Below are 22,039 nucleotides of genomic sequence, written 5' to 3' on the forward strand. Positions count from 1 at the left end.
ACACATGGTGTATATACTTCTATAAATAATTACTTTTCTTTATAATCTTCTTTTATTACTCTATCTGTGTTTAACTGTGGATGGGTTTTTCATATTTCGGTATGAAATCGCGGGCTAGTTAAAGTTGTTATGTAAATGCTTTCTAATTGTAAGAATTAGATTAGAAGAGAATCAGATAAAAATAAAATACATTAAAAATTTGTTATATTTTATTTTTTGTTATTAAATGTTGCAAAATATTTGGAACGCAAATTCTACATTACCCGCGATTGGATGATTAAAATCAGCTGATGTAACATTCCACCAATTAAAAATTTTACTTAAATTCTGAATGTAAGAAAAAGATGCGAAAAAGCAATATTAAAATTATTATTAAGCAATATTAAAAAATATATATACATTATCGTTTTAAAATTTATGAATTATAATTATCTGCCATAGAAGAAGCTACATTTATACTGTTTGTAATTTATGGATATAAATTTCATTTTCGCGCCATTTCATAATATGAAAACTATGGTCAAAGAAACTTCCATGTGGATGATAAAAAGCCGGTGAACCGCCAGATTCTGAAGGTATTTACAAAAGAGAAATTTTGTAGAAAGATTATCGCGATATTATAATTATTAATGAAACAAATTGGAAGAAAGGCACCCAATGTCTTATTTATAAGGTTTGTATTACTTCTAGTTGCAGCGTTGACATACATTTTTTTTTTTACGCAATATCATATAAAGAATATCACATCAGTTTACGTATGTACAATTTTGATTTTGATTACAAATATAATGATCAACCATATATTTTCTGTTATATGTGCATACAGAAACAATTGAAATTTACACCAAGAGTATTATCAAAATTATTATTGCAAGTATACTAAGCTATATTGTAATGACTGCATAATTCTTGATATGTAGTAAAGCGTGAAAGGGTTACGGGACTTGGTCTGGATAGGCAACGGTAAAAATAAAAGGATACATTTATTGTAATCATTACTATTATTAGAAGAAAACGAACGAAAAATCAGAGTAACGAAAAAATTGATAAGAAGACAATAACTGAAGCAGTTTCATTTTCCAGTTGCATTTTTCAATAACTTTTGTCTGGAATGGTTCAATTTCAAATAATAAATAGATGAGTTTCAAAACATTTGCATCCAACAATGATGTTTGACAATTTTGATGTTACAGGTTGTCAAGACACAGATTGATATAAAACATCATGAATATACAGCAAAGCACAGAAATGGTAATTTTTGTTACTCATGTTGAGGCAGAGAATTCATTCCTTAAAATCTGGGGCCAAGTGGATAAAAATGCTGGGACATGTGTAGAACGTATGATTCTACCTCTGGTCGAACAGTTTGCTCAAAGTCAGGGTTGTATTGGATCAAGAGCTGGTACCCTACGTATAAATGCACTTTGTTGTGCTAGATTTCAAAATGAAGGATATTATAGAGCAAAAGTAATTAATATAAATCCAGATAATACGATAGTTTTACAATTCATCGATTATGGTAATATTGAAGTATTATCACCTCAAGAAATTCATTTACTTGAAAATATACCTGGTTCGGAGTCTCTACAGTCTTTTCCACCTGTGGCATTTGAATTTATATTAATGAACGTATTACCGATAAATGGTATCTGGGAAAACAGAATAATTGAACTGATCAAGCAGTCCTTGTGTTATAGTGAATATAAAATTTCAATCCACACTATAATTAATAACCATCGCTTCATTAAACTTTGCTATAATGATGATGATTTCGGTGCATTATTAATCAAAAGACGCATGGCAATAGGAACTACATTACAAGAAATGTTTAGGTATATATTATAATATTAAAAGATTTTATTCACATATCTTTGTTTCTACTACTTGCTTATTTTATCACATATTTTCTTCAATGCAATAAGTGATTGCTTAATATTTATTTATAATTACATTCATAACTTTCTGTAATGTTAATATTTTTACAAATTGTTTACTTGTTTGTTTCTAGTTATTATATTTGAAATATGTTTACAATTCGATATAATATTATATATATTCCCATATATTTATAGGCCACAGAAATGTATGAGGGAACCACAAGTGCCAGTGGCATATCAACAGTCAGACAAATGCTTTATAAGTAACAATCGTGCTTCAATGATGTCTGTGCAGAATGTAAATCCATCACACTGTGATGAAAATGATATGCGTGGATATCAATCGAACGTTCCTTTATGTTGCGCAGCTCAACAGAAACACATGATGCAGACGTCTGCACAAGAAGCTCTTGTATTTAAATCACGTGTTCTAGATGTACCCTCCAAGCATGAAGTACATGTATCTTCTGTAGAAGATGGTCCACATAAATTTTCTGTACAACTCAAAAGTACATCTCAAATACTAAGCTCGCTCATGAGAGATATTAATAGGCATTCTATAGAACCATTGCAAGAACCTCCTTTACCTGGATCAGTTTGTTTGGGCCGATATACAAAAACTAAAGTATTATACAGAGCTGTTGTAATGTCTGTAATGGAAAATAAGTGCAAACTGTACTATGTTGATTTTGGTCATACAGAGGTATTACCATACACAGATATTTTCCAATTACCATCTCATTTTATTAATCCCAAAGTACTTTCTATTCGTTTTACGCTAAGTGGAATTCACAAGTTAAATGTCACAGAAGAGATGAAAGAATACTTCAAGCAAATTGTGTCAGACAAGCTGCTTGTTTTACATGTTTGCTCGCCAGAAGGACCACCTTTGGTTCAGTACGGAGCTTTATACGATAACGGGAAGAACATAAAAAGTATTCTTAAACAAGCATTTCCAACGCCAACAGTACTGCCTATATCGTTTGGATATCAAGAAGCAAGAAAATTATCAAAAGGTGCTGAAGAAATTGTACATGTTTCATTCGTGGAATCTTGCAGGAAATTTTTTGTACATTTACATGGCACTATGGGATCTCTGGAATCTCTAATGGACTCTCTAGCAGAATTTTGTCAATCAGCACCGCCCGTTCTGAATTTAACGAAAATGAAAATTGGTCTTCCTTGTGCTGCTTTGTATGATAATCAATGGTTAGTTAAATAATCCACTGATTCTACTATGAACGTATATACAGGGTGTAAAAAACAAGTATATCGATCGAGTAGAAAAGCCTTAATAAACATAGGTTAAAAAACTAATCATTTTTGAGATACAAACATTGTTGTTTGTTAAAATCATGATTGTTGGTAACCGTGTAATATTGATGTAATCACATAATATAAATAAGACTCACAATCACCGATTCACAACTGATCAATTTTAGATAAAATCTACTGTCAACAATTGAAGGAGGATATTTGGAATCCGATTTATAAACACTAAAGTAAGCATTGCAAATCATAGAGACAAGTAAGACGCTTGTCAAGGTTGACCTATGTTTACAAAGGCTTTTTTTTACTATATAAATATTGAATGCTTTCTTTAACATCTTGTATAATTTATAGCTTTTAATCAATGCACAATTTTTATTTTATGGTTTTTCATACAATTAAATATGTTGTAAATGCACAAGCATCCACGGTATGCTAATAATATTAAAATGACATAAAATAATACACGTTATTTAATTATTAGGTACCGAGCACAAATTCTTGGTATAAATGCAAGTAACGTAAGGGTATTATACGTTGACTACGGTAATGAAGAAACTGTTACCATAACTTCTCTTCGTTTTATGCACGACGACTTCATAAAACGATTGGAAGCTCAAGCTATAAAATGTATTTTAAATGGTTGGGAGCTTTTCTCATCTACTCAAGAAGTTTATAATAAATTTGAGTTATTGACTTTGGAGAAACGTTTGCTCTTAAGAGTAATAGATATAAAGCCGGATGGCTTAGTCGTAGATTTATATGAACCTGAGAGAATGGAAAGCATTAAAACTCAAATGTTTCGTATAATTGAGGATGAGAAGAAAACAATGGTAACTGAACCAAACTATCAAAATATAGAAAAGCAAACTACTTCCAACATAAGTCCGAAAAGTAATCAAAGGTATTTTAATCAAATACGTTTTATTATACACCTAGATGTACATAATCCTCAAAATATATTAAGTGGTATTTCATCACTTATCCACAGATTATTAAAATTTATTTAAACCATTTAAAGAATTAATTTATACATTTTAGTGAGAATACAGATAGTTGGCAAAACAAGAATAAAATAGACACATGGAACGAAGCACAAAACACCAACATTGTTCAGGAAAAGCATAAATCTAAATCTTGGAAAGATAAATCTAATGAAGAAAATCTATATGAAAATAGAAATGAAAGGAGCAATTTTCATCGCAATGATTCTAGAAATGAAAGGTCTAATAATAAGGATGATTTCTCTAATACCAGAAATGCAAAGGATAAATGGAGTAATAGAAATGATTACAATGATTCTCTTAAAAGTGGCAGAGATGGGAGCAGGGATGGTAGTAGAGGTGGCAGAGGTGGTCGAAATAAAACCTCAGCACATGGTGCAAAAAGTCATTCTTCCGATAAAAGCTGGAGTGATAAAGATTCGGACACATCATCTAGAGGCAGTGGTAGACGCGGAAGAGGTAGCACAACGCGTGGTAGTTATTCAAAACGTGACGGATTTTCTGTAAGAACACAAAACAGTAGATTCAGTGATAGGGACAATGATTTCAACACCAAAATCGGGAAAACAAACAGTTAGTATTATTTTAATCTCAGTTGCTCATTCATTCCTAGTATTAAAAAATATTTTGACTCATGTACGTTGTATTTAATACAAACATTTTTGTTAGGCGACCCATATCATGGAAATAACAAATCCAAAGATCGAAAGGGACAGGGATACAGGTTAACACAGTACAAGGTAAAATAAATTAATCATGTGCGAAATATTTCTATAATTTTTGCAACATTTTTTTTGAAAAATTTCATTGTCTTTTGTTTTAGTTAACCGCAATAAATACAGATAATATGGAAGAAGAACGTCGATATAGTCCCATACGAAATAGAAGCGATTTTCGTATACCGGCTCCAAATATAGTCATCGGTTCTAAAAAGAATTGTGAAGTAGTTTTTATAAATAATCCATCTGACTTTTTTGTTCAGTTAGGTTGTGATTACACTGCATTAGATAATATAATGGAGACTATTGCGTCGATCTATGAAAATGGTGGAGAATTAGTAAGAGAATCCATAATATTTAACGGTTTATACTGCATTGCTCAATATTCTGAAGATTCGAGATGGTACAGAGCTATAGTTAAATCTATCGAAGGAACTGTTGCAACTGTTCAATTTCTAGATTATGGAAATACAGAAACAGTTAGTTTTGATAAAATCAAAGTAATCCAAAAGGAGTTTCTAAAACTTCCGGTGCAAGCTATACACTGTAAATTATTTGGTATCAACATTGTTACTTTTAGTGACACTCAAATAAAAACTTTTGAACAAAAGGTAAACGAAAAAATGTTAGAAGCAGAATTTGTTACCGAAGAAAATGGTGTATACAGTGTTATGATACGCGAAGTAATCGATGGTCGTCCGAACGATGCTTTCATAAATGAAGAATTTTGTAAAGGGGTCAATTTATTGCAAGCAAAAGAAGCTGCAATACGTTGCAGTGAAACAAGTACAAACGTAAAACAACAAATTGAACCTGATTATGCACCTTTAGACGCTGTCTGGTCAACAATTTCCCATACGCCAGGGACTAAGAAGGATGTGATTGTTACATGGTTTACAAATTCTAATAATTTCTATTGTCAAGCACTGGACAATGAAAATGAATTTAAGGTCATGATGAATAAAATTCAAAGAATATATACTGGCAGAGAACCAGTATCATATACGTTGCAGGTATTCTTTGCCAACCATTTTTTACCTATACAATTTATAGAAAATATAATCAAAACATATTTACTATTAATATTCTTTTAGATTGGATCACCCGTGATAGCAACGTTCTCTGAGGATAAAGCTCTTTATCGTGCTGAAGTTGTAGAGTTAAACAAATACAATGGTCATCTTATTCATTACATAGATTTTGGAAACAATGCTGTGGTTGATTTTCAAAATATTTATCCTGTAGAAAAGGAGTTTATGCGCCTGCCTAAACAAGCATTTCAATGTTCTTTATTAAATATTATTCCAAAAGATGGTTTCAATTGGTCTAATGTAGATACCAAAGCAATCGATAATTGTTTCAATGGTGACAAATATACATGCACTTTCCATGGTATCGAGGAAAATAAGTACTTAATTTCGTTAAACAATAATGGAAACGATGTTGCTAATATGATGGTAGAGAAAAACCTTGCAGCATTTGCCTCAGAAGCTAAATCAGATAATATTGCTGACGGTAAAAATGGCATCATATTTTCGATTCTTTATTTTCAGAAGTACACGCTGTCTTTACAATTTACAACGTTGCAATTTAATTCGCCGGGAGAAAGGATATTCAATACGTTTCAATTATTTTCACAATACTTGTCCTCTTCACTTCAATCGTTAACATATTATAAACCAACAACGATTGAAATGGAGTGAACAACTATTATGATTGTCAGTATTCTGTAGGTCTCTCCTATCTAGAGAACACGTAGAAGTAGAAAGTTCAATTAGTTACAAAGACGTATTCATGTCATTTTAATGCAATTATGGCTATTAGTTTCCTTCATTAGCTTCTTTTTACAGGTACCAAAACAATAACACCTGTAATTTCAAGTAAGATTGAACGTGTGGATATAAATCTTTTAAGTGGTCAGGCACTTAGAGTAAAAGTATCAAGTGTGGAAAATGTAACTAAATTTTATGTTCAACTTCCTTTTGCCACTGCATGTGAAAATTTGGTAAATACGTACATGGCTGACAAAAATCCGAAGGTATGCCTTATATAGATATACATATTTATAAGTATCCATAAAGTACGCTCGCGCGTGTATTTTCTTCCAAATTCAATGAAAAAGATTTGTAAGCATGTTCAGCAAGTATCATCGAGCATTCAATGCATGAAAAATATTGAATACTAAAAGCCATTAGAAATTTATTTATGAATGTATTGTACAAGCATTACACTAATGTTATCACAACTTATAAACATTCGGTACTTTCTAATATATCTAATTATTTAATTTAATTTATATTAGTAACAAGTGATGCCACATTATTAATATAAATCTTATTAACATGTCCATTTCAAAATGTGTTTGTCAAACTATTATTTGATATACATGTATTGACCAATGTACATTTTGTATGTATATTTTTTAATGAAAAATCATTTTTTATACAAATATCATTGTGCATGAAATTTTTAATGTCAAATGGTATGGTATTAATAACAGCAGGTGAAATATGTCTTTTTGTACAGTTTACCTCTATGAAATTTGTAATTGCAATCAATTTTGGATTGATTCCTATAGCATATATACAGTATCTAGTTTTACCACGCAAGCTTTAGAATTGTATAATCAAATATTAGATGACATTGAATATATTTATACTAAAAAATTTTTTTTCTTCAAATTTCGTTTATTATCAATTCTCCTTAACACGATTAAGAATTAAAATTATAAATGTACAAGCCTACTCTTCTTTGATTTGGTTATTGACACTGCATGTTGTTTATATTATAACAATGAGTCATGTACATATTATATTAGTCTGAATGTATGTTCCAACCAAGTTCAGCAATTTTTAATATTCAATTTGATTTTTGTTGTACCCTTAACATTCACGAATGTCATTAATTAGATTAACTTAAAGACAATAACTATATTAACAACATTAACTACAACATTATTCTAATATTATGTTATCTCTTGGTTTTATAAATTTGTATATTAATTTTTCGTTGAAATAAGCAGGCTAGTAAAATTCAGTTATTGTAACTTTTTCAAAATTAAAATTCCTTGTTCATGGATAAATAATTTTAAGCATATAAGATTGGTAAGAATAAATATGCCAATGGCAGGTGATGCAACGATTATCAGCCCATGAGATATGCCTAGGCACAGGTTGTTTGGTTTATTCTAATGGAGTTTGGAGACGAGCTGTAATCTGTAACCATTCACAATCTGCAGGCTTTGATGTAAAATTCATTGATACTGGAGCTTACGATGAAATTCTCTCAGACTGCGTGAGTTCTTTTGAAAGAAAGAGATTAATTTAAATGCTAAAATCATTTCATTAATAGCGAATGTGAAGCATCGATGCTGGATATATTACGTAGGTGTTACTTAATACCATACTTGCGGCACTGAATTATATTAATGCAATGGCATAATATAAATTAAATTCAATTATATACTTTTGGAAAAATAAATATTGTTTTGGCAATAACAAATCACTCTGAAGCTATCGATATTTAAAGAGTAATATAAAATTAGAAACTAATATCGTATTGCTTTGCAAACTGTTGCTATCATAAGACAGAGACATTCGATTAAACACTTGAAGGAAAACATTGAAAATTATTGTAATTATTATAAAAATACTTTAATATTATCATTTGTTTACCAAACGTTAATATAATTTTGCGTTAATTTAGATGTTAGCATTGCCTGGAGATCTCTCAGTTATGCAAAATCAGGCAGTGGAATGTTCTCTTATGAACGCTACGTTATCACCTGAAGCAGATGTATCATTAAAGGAATCTGTTGAAGGAAAGGAAGTAATTATGTATATCGATCAAGTTGACAATAACAGGTATGTTGTATACATAGTATGCAAGTCAGTTATATTTTCATTAGTCTTTGCATTCTTCATACATATAACGTTCTTTATGTTTTTTACAGACTTGTGGTAAAGTTGTTTAATACTTTGGGTAAGAAAATTAATATTTCTGAAGATATTAATGAACAAATATCACCAATATGCCCAATGCCTATTTTAAGTTCTACATATAAAGTGCTAGTATCGTATGCAGATCATTCTGCCAGCATATGGTTACAACGTAATGTAGATTATACACTGGATAAAAATTTAATTGAAGCACTCGACAAATATTATGCTGAGACTGGTGAATTGGTGGAACCTAAAGTAGATTTATTGTGTGCTGTAAAAAGTGCTGATGGTCATTGGTATCGTGCTAGGGTCATAACTTGTACAGAAACCAAAATTTGTGTGAACTACATTGACTATGGCAACAACGAGGAAGTTACTCATGACGTAATAATGACTTTGCATCCATGCTTTTATGTACCACATCAATTATCTATCAATGTGTCGCTACCAATAACTCTTAGAGGCACAATATCGGAACAAGTAGAGATACTACAAGAATATTTGTCAAATAAAGAATTTACAGCAGTTTTCCATAATGTAAATAAAAAATGGACAGTAGAACTGCTACATAATGGAGAGAAAATTAGTGAAAAATTAGGAGCTCTTAATATACTTTCACAAAAGGAAGTGTCGGAAACAATCAATATTCATAACATGGAAGTAGGTCGTAAATATGATGTATGTGTATCGCATGTGGATTCACCAAGTCAGTTCTGGCTTCAGTCTGTACAAGATAGTGCAAATCTTTCAAAGAAACAATTAGAGCTCCAAACACAGGCCCCTACATTCGCAGAAGTAGATGGGGTACTAGAAGTAGGAAGCTTGTGCGTTGCGTTTTATACCATCACTAATTTATGGTATAGAGCAGAGGTACTCGATGCGGATGAGGATATAACGTCCGTGCGGTTCATCGATTATGGAAATACCGATATAATCGATAATAAATTTGGGAATATTCGGCAAATTCCAGATTCTTGGAAGGAAAATAAAGAGTATGTGGTTAAATGCCGACTAGATGTAATTCCTACAGATTCAGAAGATTGGAATGCTACAACATGCAAGAGATTTGAAAATTTAGTATCGTCTGTTGAATTGTTACAAGCACTGGTGATTGCCAATGGTATTCCAAAACGAGTAGATTTGTTGGTAGATGGTCAAAGTATTAGAGATACTTTAGTAAAAGAGCATCTTGCTGTAATGATTCACACCGAAGAAGATTTGATAGATGAAATTTTTGATCTTGAATTGGATCCGCACTCTGCTTTTGTCAGTCACATTAACTCTCCAAGTGAATTTTGGGTACAGGAAGAAAAGTCTGTTAGCGATTTAGAAGTTATGTCTGATAGATTCATCGTGGCGCATATGCTTCCTAAAGTTGATAAAATTGAAGAAAATATGTTGTGTGTTGCCAAGTATCCAGAAGACGATTGCTGGTATAGAGCACGCATTATATCACACAATGACAATGCAATGGAAGTTCTGTACATTGACTATGGGAATTCAGCTGTCTCTACCGAGATACGTGCTATACCTGATGATCTAACGAACGTACCACCTCTATCAAGAAAGTGTCGTTTAGTTATGCCGGAAGGAGTCACAGATTGGTCGCAAGAGGCTTGTGAAGAATTCGTTAAATTAGCTGCCGACGGAGCAACAATATTTTTATTAGATGTAGTTAATGATGATCGTGACGACAATGAAACATCCTTGGTCAAATTGACATTAATTGACGAAAATGTAACGGATCTACTTGCGAAATTTTGTCAACGCTATTCACCTATCATAGAGGAACGATTACCTCCTTTAGGCGAGGAAAATTCACCAAATGTATTTATTACTCATATTAATTCATTGGATGAATTCTATGTTCAAACTGAAAACATTACCGCCGATTTGAACATAATCTTAAACAGAATGCGAACGGCTTGCGATTTTCTCCCATTAAACACGATCGAAGAAAACACAATCTGTGCTGCGAAATTCCTAGATGACGGTGAATGGTATAGAGCTAAAATCCTCTCACATTCTGGAGATTCTACCACTGTTCGTTACATCGATTACGGTAATACAGTGGTTACGAATGAAGTACGAATGTTGCCCGCAGATTTAGCAAATATACCTGCTCTTTCGAAATGTTGTGCTCTACGCAAACCAAAAACTATAAATTCTTGGCCACCGGAAGCCCATAAAACGTTGGAAGAACTTTCGAACGAGGCCGAAACAATATTCCAATTAGAGATACTGGATAACTCGTGTGATCCAATTTACGTTAAATTGAGTCTCAATGGACAAGACGTTATTGATATCCTAGTCTCAACTTCTGAAAATAAAGCTGCAGTAGCTGAAGAAACTATAAATTTCAATGAAACATTACAAGACTATGAGGAGGATGACACTTTGGAAAAAAATACAGTGGACACAACTTCCTATACAAGCGAGAAACAAGTTGAAGACACAGAGAAAGAGGATATAGCCAATTTGTCTTCCAATTCGTCTGCGGAACTCACTGTAGATGAAATAATTCAAAATATGGAAAGAAATATTACAGGTGAAGCGGAGGAAGAAGCGGAATCTTTCAATACCGAGTCACTCGAGGAAACTGATATGAAAACAATAAAAGAAACATGCGAGAAATTGGAAACGCAAGATCGATCTGATTCATACAACAGTAATCCTACAATATCAGAAGTTGGTATGGGTTTCACACAAGAAAATGAAAACAATGGTCAAGACAGTTGTGAAGATAGTGAGCAAACAGTAAATAATATAGAAGAATTACAACCAATTGTCAAAGAAAATGTTGCATCGATTGCGATAGATACAATTATCTTAAAAACTGATGATGATGATGATGCCAACAATATTCAGAAAGAAGAAGATGTTGCAGAAGATGGTAGCAACAACATTAAAGAAACAAAAGACATATTAGAAGGTGATGCCAACAATATTCGAAAAGAAGATGACGTTGGGAAAGATGATAACAACGATGCTCATCGAGAAAAGAATACTGTACAAGTTGATGTTAACGATAATCAGGAAGGAGAATGCAATACGGAAATCGAAGTGCGAGAAAAACAAGATATTGAAAAAATGACTATGAGTATAACTGCTACTAAAGACGATTCTGAGACAGAAATTTTAGACAAGGCCGAATTTATGAAGTCAAAATCTAAAGAGAATTCAGATAACGAATGCGAGTTTATGGACCAGCCAGATGTAAATTCATTAACTGACGTAGCAGTCCCTAGAGATATTATTGAAACGATTGATGTTAAGAACATTATCGAGACGAAAGATATCGCTAAAACATCCGAATGATCATATACAAAGAGACTGACTTTGTATTAAACATACATGTAGAAAAACGTCGCCAAATATTCATTTTAAATTAATGTATGTCGTTTAATTTTTCAGACAGTCATATTTCATTTTCAGTGATTTTTCTATAGAATATTTTTTTTCAAAAGTTACAAAACCATGCTATAAGTCCACAGGAAATGATATTCTATTGTGCTTCCTTTGGAAACAAATTTAAATGGATAAGAACATTCCCAAATTTACACTGCAGCTTTAAATGCCTAAAAAAATGTTAAAGTGTAAATCGCCTTGTTTATTTTTGTTATTTTTATGTTTTTATTACTTTAAGAATACTAGTGTGTATTATTTAATTTTGTATTATACCAAAACAAGGAAAAAACGTTCTGTTTTTAGTAACATAACATTATAATAGGTCTGTTAGCAATAAATCAGTAATAAAATATTTTCCGGTGTTTTACCAAAGAGAAACAAAGGATATATTCGTTGTAATAATAGCTTCAAACGACTCTGCTATCGTTTATATTTTATATTCATATTGTTTTGTGACCTCATTATACTGCGAAACTTATAAATTCGAATTGCAATTAGAATTTGCAACGACAATTAGATATTTCGATATAATTTTATGAATGTTATAATTAATGAAGTTTGATATATTTCGTTTAAAACTCCACAACATTAACAAAGATATCAAAGTAATAAGAAATGTAATTATGTAACTCGACATTAATTTAATTTTTTTCAGATGTGGCTATGTTATTAATTTTCAACTTATTTAGAAGAACACGACTGTTAAAATTTTTAGTTTGCTAAAAATTTCAGATGTAATCTGTCAGGTAAATTTATATTTCTACATTTTTATTACACTGTATTTAGAATTTTCTTATGACTATGCTTATAACAACGTTTAATTATTCAGAACACGTTTTGTATATGATTTCGTTATAAAAAAGATACAAATGTTAAAAGGAAATAAAGAAAAACAGTGTATAAATGCGTACAAGCTAACTTGTATATCATAGAATTATGGCGTAAAAAAGTTTAAAAAGTATGCATCTCTCTTCCTGTACATTTGTACTTCAATGAAGCAATTACTTTTTTTTTCTGTAAATAGAAAACTTACATTTTTTTCAATATTGCCTGGAAACAATATACTTTTATATTATCGGTCCAATAATGAAAATATTTAGTTAAAAAAGGAAAAGAAATGGACACATTAATGTTGATACAAATGAAACCAATTACAAAACCAGGAATATAAGATATTAAGAAAAATCAATTCAATTGTACACGCGTGCATGTACATGTTAATACTACCTATAGGGAACAGGTGCTTCTTTATTTAAACAATTTTTAATAACATTGCAATGCCTTTAATAGTAATATTGTTCATGTGTTTTACGGTTGATAATATACATAAAACTTTAGTGACTGACGAGAAATTTTGTTAAGACACTTGCTATAATAAATTGACATACGTACAGATAATTTGCTCATCAATAAGAATATATTAACGCTGTTTTCAAAGCTGCAGTAATAAAAGGAAGCTGTGTAGGAAACAGAGTAATTAAACCAAATGAAGACTAGAATTTTCAATTAATGTAATCACGTTGGAACAATTGTAAACATTATTTCCACCCAATTAGATTGTAATTATGAGTGAACTCAACATTTGTTTTATTACAAACAAGTGCATAAGCATTAATTTAATGCTTACTTTATTTTGTGGAAACTTACTAAAGCATCAAAATGCAGATCGACAGTATGTTCACAGTATTGCGTTCTTTAATAAATCTATTAGATCGTGTAAATGTTTTTATTAAAATAAATTATATTTTCTAATACAAGTTTGCAAATATTTTTTACTTTCTATATTAAAAATATTAACGATAGTATTAATCGTAGCATCAAAGCATTAATAAAAAATGTTTTGTGCCAGTCTTGTATATTTTTATTTAATTCCGTACTATTTCCAAGCATGATTTTCTTGTTTCATTTATACATATTAAAAACATAAATACAATAGATGAATCGATATTGAAATAAAAAAAAATGTTAATACTGTCATGTATTTTCATTCATTTTGACGTAGAACTTCCATGATCGGTTGGTTCTTCCTTTCTTTTTCTTCTTTTCTAGATAAAACATATTTGTAAACTTCAGTATCTTATGCAAATAAAATGCAATAGTATTGTAACATTTGTGTTTCACATGTGACAAGCGTTATTAATAATTTGGTAATTAATCGGCACCTATGTCCATGAAAATGAATATAAATACGATTAGAATACTAAAACAGATTCCGATAATTACATAAACAATATTATGTAAATATAAATCCATTTGTTTGTTATCTGCATATCTCAAAATATATAGTTTAATTTCAATCGCAAATATTTTCAAAACATCTAGTACAATAATACACATTTTATTTGATACCTTTTTTTTAGCAATTTTAATATTGTACTCCATTTCTACATTATACTTTTTCCGACGGTCCTGCATCATTATATCACGCGCGATAGCAATCTCATCTTCTAGAAACCACTTAAGAGGACCTTTACAACGTTTGCAGATCATTGGTTCACCTAACTTTTTCTCATTATCCTCTCCTTCATTGCGCCTCCATCCTCTACGCTGATCATTTGAATCATCGTAACCACCCCGCTGTCGACCACGTGATCGTCCTCGGTGCCCTAAACGATGATAACTCTTTTGATTGACACACTGGGGAGATGTTGAAGTTGTGTTAATATCTTGAAAACGAAATTTGATATTAGGTCCTTCTCCAGTTAAGTTGTGTTTAGAGAAAAGTGAACCCAAATTGTTCTCTATATCTAATTTTGCATCACGATCTTTTATGTCGCAACAAAATCCATAGGGTTTCAGCCGAAGATCAGATTGTGAGGTGCCAACATGATATTGATGTCTTGTATTTTTTCCCATTTTATTACGATGTGTTTGACATTTTTAGACTTTAAATTTCAAGAAAAAGTATCATAATATGTCACCGAGGAACGTGACGTATTTATTGTATAAAAATTTCTACGTACGCATAGACGTACAGCACCAATCCGGGTAGTAATTCAAAACGCTGAAACTTTTAGCCAAATTACCGACAGTCGATTTTGACTAACAGTTTCACCGTTTCGCCACTATCCCATTTGGCGCGGTGCGGCCAACTAAACGAAGCTTCCTACCTATAGACTATTATATGTAGCTAGCGTAGCCATTTATAGTCTTTATGCAAGTAAAATTTACTAGAAAAGAAAAAAAAATGACGCTACTTAGTTTCACCATGAGAAGCGTGCCACCTAAATGTTTTATCAACAATTGATACATACACATCTTGTTGGTGCATTTAATTCGAATGTATTAAATTGTTCGTAGATGGCGTGTCACAATCGAGAAAGTATTCGGAATCACAGAATTGAACAGTGGTGTAGAAAACAACGAGGAACGGAAGGAACGCGCGCCTTCGGTGATTGTCTCTTTCATCGGCAAGTTTCGCACAGAACGGTACGTTCATTACTTCAACCTACATTTTATTATCACATTAACTGTAACTGTCCTGTTTTCGTTTCGTTGAGTACAACTACAATATTTTCGTTATGTAACCGGCAATTTTAAACATTAGTGTACCATCACTTTTTACATTTCATTTTTAAAAATCAGACAAACATATAAAATAATCCGCTTAGTTTTCGCAACGAATGAACTACGTTGGTGACATTACTTCGATCTGTTCATAGACGTTTCTTTCTTTCTGTTGTTCCTCGTGATAATCAAGATTTTAGAACCGTCCGCGAGTTACATGACTTTTAGGTTACTGCAACCATGCATTCTCTCAACGAATACGGAAATTATGTGTAATATCTTTTGATTGAATCAAATTTCATATCATGTCAAATAGACATATCGAAATAGTAACTGTGCGATACTCCAAGGTACTTGCAAGGTTTTACTATTTTTACGTGTTCGTTGAGAGACGCGGTGTGCTTTGCTCCGATAAAACAATCTATTTACGCAGTCGGACAGTATTGTGGTTTACCCTTCGATAACACTTTTGCGTTACTTTCTAAAGAAACATTGGATCCTCATCTTTGATTGTCTAGACCAGAGAAATACAGGTTCTCTATTTCTCTGTGTATTTAATCGACCGATTTTTGCACACCACTGCAGGGCCGCATCATAGAATTTACAGACCCTACCGTATACATACTTCTCTACCATCCCCACATCCCTTATTAGACTTCGTTAACCAGGGATCAACGATAAACAAACTAAACGTTCTCGAACGTTGATAAAATTTACGATTGCAGGTAGTCGATCGGTATGCCATTATTACTGAAAACCGATCAAAATTTATTATTATAATCTTTCGATTTTGCTGGGATTCTGTAGGAAATATTCTGTTTGCAGTACGATGTAAAAAACTAATTCGTTAATCGTATCCAAGGAATGCTAAAGCTAACACAATCGATTATCATGGCCGTGTTAAGCTCAGGTACACGTTTCCAGAAAACACGAGACCCTTCCTTGGGCTTATCGCCCTGTGCTTTCCATGCGTTGATCTCACATCCCCAGAAAGTAGTAAATATGATAATCGACACCCAAACTTGTAACTTGAAACGAAGATTTTCTTGAGGGTCCTCGAGCCCGATTTATCACGCGCCGTTACATAAAGATGTTGGGATTTGTAAAATATAGAATACAATGTCAAACGTCATCGTATAAAACAGCGACAACGTAAAATAAATGTAAAATCGACTTTTCTTTCATTTGATTTCGTTGCATCTGCTGATAATTTAGAAATTTCTTTCTTTCTTATAACTTTTGTAATCTCGATGCGCGATAAGTGTCATAGTCGACGAACGGAATAATGGAAAATCGATCTGCGCATGTGCTCCATCCATCAACCGAAAATTATGTGCGTTTTTTAACAAACTCGTGTGCGGTCCCGATCCGACAATCACCGATTATTTCCAGTCTGTTCAGTCGCGAATGCAATGTTATCGTTCCGACAACACTGAACCAGAAAATTAGATATATCCTTCAAATTTATTTAATGTCTTTCTTACGAAACCGAAAACTGTATTCCCTGTCAGCCCGAAAATACGAGAGCTTCAAATTAATTAATCAACGATCATTTAGTTAATTGCTCAGCCTTGGATGTCTTTCAGAGACGCTTGGTTCCGCAGCTTTAAATTCAATCGTCGATTTTTACATAACAAATACATAATAGACCTTCTCTTTGTTTTTAGAGAACGGAGCCAAAGCTACGCTGTAGAGATGAATCTGACGCCTGCCACCCTTTACGCTCTCCGACTATCGTTTCATCAGGTACAACAATTAGATTCCTGCAGCAATATTCCTGCGTTTTTTTCATAAATGTAGTATAGAGCACGGTACCAATTAAAAAGCCCACGAATTACAGAAGAATCATATATTTCTAATTGTACAACGTAACAAGCTGCACTCTGCAATGTGGCGCCACGTTTATCACAGCCCTGGCAAACGTGTTACGCAACGCTGTGCATATACATATACGTATATTATCATTGAGTGGCGTCTCAAAATTCACGTCGCACTGCCGCTACAATTTCTGGAAATCTCCCTAGCCTGGGGCAATTGCAGTGCAGACGTTGAACTAGAGATCACGAGGTGGTAGTAAATTGCTTACCTTTACAAGTATCAACCCCTCACCTTGACCGGCAGCATACTTTAAATACGTATCGCTATATTTCTATCAAATATTCATCATTTTTCAGGGAACCGTACATTCCGCGCTTCGTAGAAACGTGGTGGATAGTAACGTCCCTAAATCTGCGGTCGTTCTTGCCACGGTAGGCCTATCCATGAGCATGTTCTCCGTGAAAAAGATGCTGTCCTCGAAGCCTCGTGGTCGTCTATAATGGTCCTGCGCGATTAAGCAGCAACAACTTCGCAAGGGAAGAGGAGAGGAGAGGAGAAGAGAGAAACACGACTAAACATGGTTCACCGAAATCGAATATCTCACGCGACACACTCACGATACGAAAGCTCGTCGTCGCATAACGAAACCGCCCACGCTCCCTATTATTGTATTCATTTGCAATTAATCTGTCATCATGAAATCACTGTTTATTCGTTTGCTCGATAAGGTACTAGTCGTAGTCAATGTTAGTCATTAAACCGAGACTGTGGTTCACAAAGCTGAAAATGTTAACGAGTCTGACACGGAACAAAGCATCGTCACTCTTGTGTCGAAGTAACTAAGACAGTTAAGATGAGTGATGCGAATCGTCGATCGTCTTACATTGTTTGAGAAAAATTGTTGCCTGAAATTCTACTCAAAGAGAGACCTCGGTCGACGGGTGATTTTGTTGGTGAATTTATGGAGAAAATGGGTGCGATTCGAGGGCCTACCGTTGGTTGATGGTAATTCGTTTTAAGAATTCTTCTCCAACCGTCTGGCCCGTCCTGATTGTTGCTGCGAGACTGTGCCACAGGACATGTCCGCGACGTTGTATCCTACCATGGATTGTACTCGTTTAAATCGTAGTCAATCATACAATTTTTTAGTTATACGAAAACCAGTACGATCTTATCAGTTATTTTTATTTTCTACCCGATTCCCTAATCCCTGCTCTGGACACAGCGGTATCCTTTTAGACTTATTTATAGACTTGGACTATCATCGGTGGATGATGACATATTCGTGCATTCAAAGTTGTTCAACCACGAAAACAAGTTGGTAAATAGAGTGGAAATAAGTTATATAATGTGAGTTAATAACTTACAGTTGCTTTGGAAATATTTTAAAATATGGTTCAACCCCTTCGTAAGGTTGTAATCATCCCTTTAAAAGGATACAGTTTAAAACCTCGTTTCCTTGTAGACGGATACCACTGTGATAGTAGTCGTGCAAGAGAATGTCCATATGTCACCTTCGTTAGACTGCGGATTTTCATGAAAACACTTACTTCTAAGAATAACGTTAACGCAGGGAAAATTGTGGTTGGAGTTTTCTAGGGGTGTAAGGACAGCAATCTCCAGTTTTTAAAAATAATAGATTAAATTGTTCCCTATTATTAAGACTAACAGTTTTTATTTGAAAGCGGGAGTGCCACTTTTTACATCCCCAGGAAATTGCTTTCACAATTTACGATATGCAATTTAAAACTTACGACACAGCGTGAACCACTGTATGGAAAACACATCCCGTATTCCTTGTAGCAATTAGACCTGTTATACACACATGTAGATCTGCAGTTTGTTGATCTTTCTAGTATAGAATACTCGTATACACTTGTACATATTGAACTTAGAATTAGAATCACGTTCGTACGATAGAGTTACTTGCGATCGATCGACGAAGAGCGGTAGAATCATTTTTATTGGACTTAATGTGTACATTTATTTATAATTATTATACAGTCTCACACTCGATATCTCTTGTCGTAACATCTCGTCTATATTCTCCCGCGCTCGTTCCCTTTCAAGCTCTCGATTTCGTCTCGTATTCTCAGAAGAGGTCTCTCGCCCACGCCAGGGGAACGTCAACGTAAGCTTCGATGCCCGTCTTTCGTCCGTCAAAAATCAATTTTCAAGTTTCGTTATCGTTTTGTAAAAAAATATCGGAGTTTTTTTTAAAACGGAACTCGTCAGCCCCGGTCGACGTCCTGTCTAGCGTGCGCGCGGCTAGTTCGCACACAAGATATAGATATATGCGGTATGTATACGTATAGGTAGCTATAGAATGAAAAAATTGATAATCGTCGGACCGCTCGATTCGACAGATATATTCGGCTGTTAAAATATGTATCTAAAAATATATTTGAAAAGATAAAAATGTATCTGAAAAGAGGAAAACGTAACGAAAGTATCAATGAATACAATATAATGGTCAACGAAAAAAGAAAAATAATAAAATAAAACGGTAACGAATACCCCAAAGAACAAAAATAAAAGAAGCAACACCACCGAGAATTTCCACGAATGCGACGTCCCTTTCGCATTCGTATTGCTTATCCGCAGTTAATCGACACTCTTGTACTAAAAAGAAACTTTGGCAAATGCTACACTTAAACAATACTTTTTGGCGAACGGAACACGTTCTCCAAGATAAAGAGGACCGGTTTTCGTTCTGTCGCCGACGCGGATGGAGAGAATCTGTGTTTAACATTATTATGGTAACGTGGAACGAGTAAGTCGAAGTCAAAGAACACGCCCGAAAAGCCAATGTTCGCCTTCCTTTTCAGCGCCTTCTTTGTCTCCCGTGCGGCTCGCGTTTGCTTAATTAGTTTCTTAATTAGTGGCAGTCTGGCAAGGAGGCAAGTGGTTGTGGTAGATCGCTCGACAAACGGACATTATCTCGCTCGACCGTTTCCGAAATCGCGAGACAATTCTGGAAATAATATCGACGCGATGCGACGGTCTTGCGGCCGAAAACAGACGGTGGTTCCTTTCTGTCGATTATGATGCTACTGCAAGGGTTGCTCGAGCCGCCCGACGATACGGCGCTCGTTCCTTTTTTTCGATCCTGGCAAATTAAACACCGGAAACGCATCCCTAGACTACACGATTACACTATCGAGACGACAATAAAATACATTGTTCCACCACGAATCTCGTGCTTTCTCTGGCATACGCACCCCCCACCCACACTTTCGCCACTGTCCGAGTTCGTCTTCCCTTCAACATCCCTTGAGTAGGCTTTCAACTTTTCAAGTAGCCGTGTCGCACGGGTTTCAGTGTACCGATTTTATTATTTCTCGGATTCACAGAAGTCCGCGAGACGTGCATCTCAGAGAGTTGGAAGATCAAATGCGTGGTGTATAATAGGTAACTGTGAACTGTAAACTGCGATATTACGGGATAGCAACCACTCTTCCTAAATCACGCATAAAATTGGATCCGAATCGACTATCTTTCTCGACGACAATAACGATTTCACTCCGAATTTAATCATTTCTTTGGCTGATTATTCTCTAAACTCTAAAGGACAGTTGTTTAACTGCGACCATTTGAACAACTTGGATCGGTTGCTACCTCGTTACATCGTCGTCAGCGATTGTACGATTCAATGTTCTACAGTCCGTTTTCGGAAAGAAAAGACTTGAGATACGTCGAGAACCCAAATTACATTCCATCTCCCACTCCGATAACCGAAATTTTTCAACGATCCGAAATGATTACGGATCAGGAGATAATTTTTACGGAATGATCGCATATTACTAATTAAAATCGTACCGTTTTGACCCTAAACCTGCCGACGAAAAGTACAACCGATAGACCGTGCGTGTTGCTTCATAAAAATGACGAAACAAATTTTATTTAATATTTCCGCCGTTTTCATTTTAATGTACAGTTCAGTACAGAAATTCGGTCAAACAACAAATGTTTAAATAAAAACTGTAAAACCGGCGATTTTGATACGGTAGGTTTAGCGTTAAATTGATTGTTTGGTTTCAAAATCGTTTCATTTAAATTGCAATTTTTTAACAATCGTAACTTAATTAAAGCATCAGTCGTTCATCCAGTAAGAATCGTTAACGAATAAAATAAATAATCGTTCGTACTTTCGCAAGTCAAATCGCTTCTTTCAGAAAATAGACCGGCGGTGTGTAACGTCGAATCAACGAATATCGATTGACTGGCAAGTTCGTGAATCGTCGCTCCCACTGTTCTCTTGCGTGCATACGAGACGCCTACGCTTCCGCGTCTTCTACAAGGTAAAAAAAGATATGTACGTTCTTAAATATCAAGGGGAAAACAGAATATAAAAAGAATAAACGATCGGCTGCGTCGCACACATAAAAACGTGGCGAAAGATCTGCAAACGAGTCACGGATAAGCTGGATTAGTCGATCGTCCGTTCCGAAAGCCCGACACGATGTTAGAAAAATAGATCTCGTTTCCGCGATTAA

General features: G+C 33.9%; 3 protein-coding genes across 6 annotated transcripts; 2 read left to right on the top strand and 1 right to left on the bottom strand.

Annotated features, from left to right (window-relative positions):
* Window positions 1–538: 538 nt before the first annotated feature.
* LOC144475601 (protein tudor) lies at window positions 539–14,041 on the top strand. Of its 3 annotated transcripts, none has more exons than XM_078191652.1 (12): window positions 539–673; window positions 1,194–1,832; window positions 2,073–3,086; window positions 3,631–4,050; window positions 4,188–4,723; window positions 4,820–4,890; window positions 4,974–5,882; window positions 5,964–6,384; window positions 6,720–6,907; window positions 7,999–8,163; window positions 8,575–8,732; window positions 8,822–14,041. In XM_078191652.1, the coding sequence occupies exons 2-12, from the start codon at window positions 1,225–1,227 to the stop codon at window positions 12,126–12,128; spliced, it is 7,797 nt and encodes a 2,598-aa protein (XP_078047778.1). In that variant the 5' UTR covers window positions 539–673; window positions 1,194–1,224; the 3' UTR covers window positions 12,129–14,041. The 3 variants fall into 3 exon arrangements, with proteins under 3 accessions (XP_078047778.1, XP_078047780.1, XP_078047779.1); XM_078191653.1 differs by lacking the exon at window positions 539–673 and adding an exon at window positions 749–963; XM_078191654.1 differs by lacking the exon at window positions 7,999–8,163.
* A 125-nt stretch (window positions 14,042–14,166) lies between these two features.
* On the bottom strand, window positions 14,167–15,187 carry LOC144475602 (uncharacterized). 2 transcript variants are annotated; one of them, XM_078191655.1, is made up of 2 exons: window positions 14,568–15,187; window positions 14,167–14,263 (listed from the first exon to the last, which is right to left on the bottom strand). In XM_078191655.1, exons 1-2 carry the CDS (start codon window positions 15,072–15,074, stop codon window positions 14,207–14,209), a joined length of 564 nt encoding a protein of 187 aa, XP_078047781.1. In that variant the 5' UTR covers window positions 15,075–15,187; the 3' UTR covers window positions 14,167–14,206. The 2 variants fall into 2 exon arrangements, with proteins under 2 accessions (XP_078047781.1, XP_078047782.1); XM_078191656.1 differs by having other exon boundaries at window positions 14,178–14,380.
* A 316-nt stretch (window positions 15,188–15,503) lies between these two features.
* On the top strand, window positions 15,504–22,001 carry LOC144476414 (uncharacterized). The gene is given in 4 exon segments (XM_078193313.1): window positions 15,504–15,590; window positions 15,592–15,647; window positions 17,393–17,471; window positions 17,900–22,001. Coding segments are annotated over 4 exon segments (351 nt in total). The 5' UTR covers window positions 15,504–15,518; the 3' UTR covers window positions 18,044–22,001.
* Window positions 22,002–22,039: the final 38 nt, after the last annotated feature.

Source organism: Augochlora pura, chromosome 10 (assembly GCF_028453695.1).
Source record: "Augochlora pura isolate Apur16 chromosome 10, APUR_v2.2.1, whole genome shotgun sequence".
NCBI classification, from domain to species: Eukaryota; Metazoa; Arthropoda; class Insecta; order Hymenoptera; family Halictidae; genus Augochlora; species Augochlora pura.

Excerpts from the sequence above, each read along its gene's own strand:
- LOC144475601 (XM_078191652.1), top strand. The coding sequence starts at position 1,225 with ATGAATATACAGCAAAGCACAGAAATGGTAATTTTTGTTACTCATGTT. Across the intron at positions 4,051-4,187 it reads AGTCCGAAAAGTAATCAAAG|TGAGAATACAGATAGTTGGC; the intron begins GTATTTTAATCA and ends TATACATTTTAG. Across the intron at positions 5,883-5,963 it reads CAGTATCATATACGTTGCAG|ATTGGATCACCCGTGATAGC; the intron begins GTATTCTTTGCC and ends ATATTCTTTTAG.
- LOC144475602 (XM_078191655.1), bottom strand. The coding sequence starts at position 15,074 with ATGGGAAAAAATACAAGACATCAATATCATGTTGGCACCTCACAATCT. Across the intron at positions 14,264-14,567 it reads TTAAAATTGCTAAAAAAAAG|AAAAGAAGAAAAAGAAAGGA; the intron begins GTATCAAATAAA and ends TGTTTTATCTAG.